The sequence below is a fragment of the Nanorana parkeri genome, unplaced genomic scaffold, assembly GCF_000935625.1.
Source record: "Nanorana parkeri isolate BGI_ZX_2015 unplaced genomic scaffold, ASM93562v1 scaffold430, whole genome shotgun sequence".
NCBI classification, from domain to species: domain Eukaryota; kingdom Metazoa; phylum Chordata; class Amphibia; order Anura; family Dicroglossidae; genus Nanorana; species Nanorana parkeri.
The window spans coordinates 874,495-880,580 of NW_017306698.1; the positions used below are offsets into that span (position 1 = coordinate 874,495).

The 6,086-nt window shown below is 41.7% G+C and overlaps 1 protein-coding gene across 1 annotated transcript in view; it reads left to right on the forward strand.

Annotated features, from left to right (window-relative positions):
• RPAP1 (RNA polymerase II associated protein 1) overlaps positions 1-2,550 on the forward strand; it is a 52,194-nt gene extending 49,644 nt beyond the window's left edge. Inside the window, exon 26 of the mRNA XM_018560068.1 lies at positions 2,350-2,550. Within this exon, the coding sequence (XP_018415570.1) occupies positions 2,350-2,496 (147 nt within the window). The 3' untranslated portion in view covers positions 2,497-2,550. The remainder of the gene's footprint in view (positions 1-2,349) is intronic.
• Positions 2,551-6,086: the final 3,536 nt, after the last annotated feature.

Here is a 6,086-nt window from a genome sequence, read left to right on the forward strand (position 1 = left end):
CCAGTTCTGATAAATTCCCCTCAAGGAGTTCTGACTTTGCTTACTGCATACGTCTTCCAGGTAAGTAACCCAGAAAGTATCAAATCCAGAGACAGACAAATGGCATTTAGTAGAGTGGGGAAAGGTTAGAACTTCTAAAACTGTTTTATTGCTGTCTATGCCTTCCTGTCACGGACAATATGGGGGAACTTATGTTTTTGATGCAAAAATTGTTTATCTAAATTATGTATGAGTATGTATAAATCTTTTTTTGATTTTACTTGTGCAATGGTTATGACACCTCATTAAACCCCAACTCTTTCTTGGTATCTATGCCTTCCTGTTACAGTGACAACTGGTCCCCCAATTTCTTGTTGGAGTTTTACAAGAAAAGGAAGTGAAGGGAAATCTCCCCAATGAGGCTCAGAGACGGGAAGAAAAACCTAAATGTAGAAAAGAGCCAGCACACCCATATTAGTACAATACCACCAATGTTTCCAGGGTACATGGACTAATCCTCTGCTTGTCACCTTGACAAAGAGAGTCCATAAATCCATGGCATGCTGGGTCTTCTCTGCATTCGGATCTTTATGGTGTCACCATGCACCCACTCTTACTGATAGGTCTATATAAAGCTTCTGTGGGATGGGGTGATGTGTTGCAAGGACTACAAAAACATTTAACTCTTTCCTACTCTATCCAAAACTAATTTTAAAAAATGTCTAGAGTTGGGCTTTAAGGAAAGGGGAGTATTTATTAGCCATTGGTCCTGCAAAATTCTGTATTTTCATTCCAAGTGAATGTAGGCAAAACCGAATGTAATTAGTATACTTTCTTTTGGGGCCTATTGTAATATCAGGAAAATGCCACATTATGACCCCTTGATGAAGCTGGGGAGCATTGGAAATAAATACCTTTATCCTGTGCTTCTCAGCTCCAACTAAAGGCTATAAGACTGTATTTTGCCAATATTATGTTCAGCGTGGAAAGATCATATATACCAATAACGTTCGTTTGTGCCTCCATTCGCACAGAACAAATATATACATAGGGGATTTTATAAGCAATTTTCAGGGCTAATGTGATCACTACTTTTTGGTTAATAATGCCAAAAACTAATGTTCCTAAGATATTTTTCCCAGTTTGTGTGTAATGTAATAGATTGTGGTGTAGATGGGAGTTTCCCTTGTCGAATGTAGTTTTTTGTTATAATAACACTCATGGCCACTAGATGGAGCGGAGGAGCATAGGGAACTGGCAAACTACATCTAGTGGTCGCAGTGCATTATTACACCAACGGACTGCATTCCAACTGGAAAGAGCCATCTCGTGGTCATAATTTATTATTACAACATTACAGTGGAACTGGGAAATATATATTAAGAACATTTGTTTTTGGCATTATTCTCCCCAAACAAACATTAACCCCTCCACGACCCATGACAGGATAATCCTCTCATGAAGTCTGAAGGGGTTAAACAGAAAAGCCGCTAGGAGTCTGTTCAGTTTTGTAGAACCAGCGGAAGGCTTTACAGTAGAAGCGATTCTGGCAGCTCAGCTGCCGACCGGATCTCTTCTACGATCCGGTAACCGTGACCCCCACCCGACACCCCCGCCTTGTTTTCTGGGCTTCGCTGCCCCTCCTGCGAGCCCAGGACCAGCTTGCCCCGGGTATTGGCGGAAAGCTGGGGGAGGAGATCCCCATATTATGGGACCGGGAGCGACCCGTATTTCATCACTTCCGGTCCCATAGGTGTCAGTGCTGGGCTCCTGAAGCCCAGCAATATGCTATTGAAGTGCAACCTGCACTTCAATAGCTTTTTAAGAGTGTAAAGGTGATACTGGGGCTCTTTTGGACCCCCAGCATCACCTTAAAGAGTACCTGTCACTGCCAATATGCTATCACATGGGGGGCTTGATAATAAGTTGTGCTAATGTCGTGGAATATAAAAATTTGCAACTACCACCATTTTATTCTATAGGGTCTTGGCTTTCAGGAAATATATGTTTGGGGGGTTTTAAGTAATTTTCAGGCCTAAAATGTGGATTATAACATGGGTGCAAAAAATTAAAAAAATGCCTTTGTCCTTAAGGGTTTAACAGATATTCGCGGGTTAAAGGGCCATGCAAATTAATTAATACACCCCTTAGCTTTGTATTGTGCCAGGGGTTCTATTTCATTGCCATTCATGAAGTGTTGATATAAAAATATATAGAATTCTTTATTGTAAATTACCTTTTTTTTTCCCCCTGAAGTTCTGTTATCGGCTCTGTTATGTTCTGTTTATATTTGATGTACTAGAAAAGTCAGGTAGATAATCCTCAGAATCTACTCTTGACTTTTGTCTCAATTATTTTTCTCCTTTTAAGGGTCTCAGGAAACATCTCCTGTACTTCAAGCAGCCATCCAGCGACAGTCCATTAGGTTTTGAGATGTACAATGAGCTTCCTCCTTTCAGGCAGAAGTATCTGACATTGGGGACAGAGAAGCCACAACAGACAATGGAAGCATCATAGAAAACAGTGCTTGCTATCGAGCTGTCTGGTATTCTCAGGCTGCGAGGGATGAAAAGGGTTGCAGTGCTCTGGAAACTTTTAGGAACAGAAGGAAAAAAAGTGACCATGTCATCAAAAAGCACTTGGTCCCGTTTTCTGTTTATTGAAATTCTTATTGGCGAATCGCTGTGAGATTCCAGCCCCAATAAAAAGCCTTACAGACATTCACTCCAAATAGAATCATTCACCAGATTGAATAGATAGTAGTTCTAATATCTTTCACACGGAAAACTGACACGTTTTGTCTGAAGCAGTAATCCTCGGATTCTCTTCCCCATCTTGAGGGGTGACGACATGAAATGCAGACTGCGCTTAGTGGAAGTTAGTGATGGTGCTGAATGAACTGCTTTCCTGTGTATATTGATCAGGCTCTCAGTAAAGTTCTCTCTGCTGTAACTGGTTTATTTTTAATTGAAATATCATTGCGATGTAACTGAATATAATGCGATATAAAGAAGAAAAAATAAACATAGTTTTGTTCTTGTTTAAAGAAAAACAGTGTTGGGAGAATTATACAAGCTGTCATTACTAATCTTTCTCTACAAATGCTAGTTGCCTAGCTATTATGCTGATCCCGCGGCTTCAACTCTCTGTCCCAGAGCAAGTTTGCAGATTAGGAGACTCTCTCTGTCATTCTGGATGGTCCACTTAAAGGTGAATCAGGTTCTCATTCCACCATTTCTGTGGTTCAGACAGACCATTATCGTAGCCTAAGGCCTCAAGGATCAGGTTCCTCAATTTCCTCTCAAGGCACGTTCTATGATTGCCTCTTCATGGCATCAGGATACTGTTTCCCAGATTTGCAAGGCTGCCACCTGGTTTTCTAGGGGCTGAGTTTCCTTGACTTGGACTTTTTTTTGCTTCCAGTCTTATTCATGAACCTGGCCAGAGATGATCATAGGTTTGCCCATTCAGGGTTTGAGTCCCTCAAAAGACAAGAAAAAAAATAGGATTTTTGTACTCGCCATAAAATCGTTTTCATGGAGTCCATCGAGGGCCCAAACCTCAGCATTCTGGTAGTAGGTGGGGGTTATCCTGGGCTGGTCTACGAGTTTCTTTTTTGTTTTGTTTGCCAGTGTCCAAAAAATTATCTAGTTGCTATGGGTAAGAACACTGCTTTCCAAATAATGTACTTATAATATTATCTTGCAAATATCTACTGCTAGCAAGCGAGAGATATATGCAAAAAGTAAAAAAACAAACAAAACGCTTTAAAAGCGGTTTAAACTTACCCCTGTCTTTCGCCGCACGCTCCCGTCCGAAAATCCAAAAATGCTCGAGCGGCCGCAAGGAATCTTGGGGCGGGCCAGCGCAGTTTGGGTTTTCGGCCGGGAGACGAGGAGAGACACAAGGCGTCTATGGAGGCGTGCACCTGCATGCAGACACCGTGGGACAGGAAGTGCCAGCAAGGACAGAGGAGTCAGCGCTGGAGAGAAGGCTGAAAAGGACAGGAAAGAAGAAGATCGGATTAAGAGATATCATTTAATGTAAGTGCTGACATTAACATTGGGGAGGAAAAAAAAGTTTTTGACTTTAATGTCACTTTAAGTAATACATGCACCTTCACAATACCAACACTAGGTGGTATTAGAGTGTCATTTGTAATTACTGTATGTAAAAGTGTTAGTTTGTCACTGAAATATTAGTTTTCCGCAATTTTTCTATCATCCCACACCACTTGTCTCACTTGTATTCCATGGACTTTGGAATCCTATGTCTTTGCATTAGACACACACAGTCTCTTTCTCTCTCCATCTCTCTCTCTCTCCATCTCTCTCTCCATCTCTCTCTCTCCATCTCTCTCTCTCCATCTCTCTCTCTCTCTCTCCATCTCTCTCTCTCTCTCTCTCTCCATCTCTCTCTCTCTCTCCATCTCTCTCTCTCTCTCCATCTCTCTCTCTCTCTCCATCCCTCTCTCCATCTGACATAACGGATCCTTCACTTCCCTCAGTGTTGGTGGTGGGTTGTCCCTACTGCTGCAGTTAATGATGTGTGTTCAATGCAGTAATACTCAAAGCCCAGGGATGATTAAAAGTACTCTAAGGGCAGTTACAAGTACCCAAGGGGCAGGTCAATGATAGCTTGAGCCCAGAGGAAGTGAGTTCAATGACACTGGTCATCTTTCAACCTGGCAGTGGTTCGCCATCTAGTGGCACAAAAGAATGAAAGCGGGGACAGCTCCACCAGTAGGTGTAACTGCACTGTAAATTGTGAGGTTGCAGCCTATTAAATGATCAAATTTGGAAAAGCTACAGAGGATTCTCTGGAAAAGTATGAACCCAGCAAAATGAAGCTGCTGTGGCATCAACATAGTCACACGCTGTGCATATATGACATAGGAACATATGCAATATTTGCACACCTCCCAACTTTCTGTGAAAGATGGACACATTATGTCAGAGATGGGCAACCTTGGCACTCAGCTGTGGGAGAACAAGCCTCAAGAGGCATTGCAAAACTCTGACAGCCACAGGCATGACTCCTAGAAGCATGATTGGATTTGTAGTTTTACCGCAGCTGGCCGAGGTTGCCTACCCCTGCATTATAGCATAAAGAAAGTAGGCAAAGGACATTCCACCTGCCATGCCAATGACTGGTTAATGGAGAAGTGCTTTTTCACCACTACATTTTCATTATACTGGCTTTTCAAAATAACAGATGCAATCATTTAGAGGTTGGCTATAACCTTTAGAGCAGTAAATCACTTTTAGTGTTTAAATAGTAAATTTTTTGATAGAGGTCTACAATAAAAGGAAGGGCAAGTGAGAAGAAATACGGCCCTCGGGACTTTATGCCAGATGAGGAACAGTTGGGAAATATGCTTTTGGATTTAACATTAGCAAGAGTTATTGCAAACTGTAGCCATGTGATTAAGAATCAATATCTGCCTATTGCAGGCTTTATCTGCACATGTACACGACTGGGAGGAGTTCTATGAAATATCTCAGTAGCGAAGGTACAACAGACAAGCCGAGCTGTTTTAATAAAAAGACAAATAGGCATTTGCCTGAGGCCACTGAACGACTTACATGTAATGCAGCTTGGATTGTGAGGCTGTAAAAGAAATAATGTCTCGACTTCCTTCTGCTCTATGGAGCCAAGAGACCCCTCTTTCATAGAAAGGGATATCATTGTTCAGTTTCTGAGGTCCTTGGTCAAGTTAGAAAGTATATACAATATAATCTTGGACTACTTTATACCAACATTTGTATTAATCCAAACAAACCTGCTTTCTCCAGAAAATCCTACAATACCTGATACCTTCCCAGGATGCACTTTTGGAACTTAGATTAAATCTGGTTATACAAAGGTCTCTGAAGCCCAGAGGTGTGAGCTTTGCCCCAGCCCCCCCCCCCCTAATACTAAGCCACGGTCTGAGTAAGACCTGCAGGTACTTATAGCTAAGCTTTTTAAGTCTTTAAAATGGAAACCTGGATTTAAAACCATACAGCAATGTTCTCATTGTAAAGTCCATCAGACCCTTTAGTTGTACATCTTACATCAGAGGTTGAATGTACTGCTGAGTAAGAACTGTTACAGTTGATTCTGTT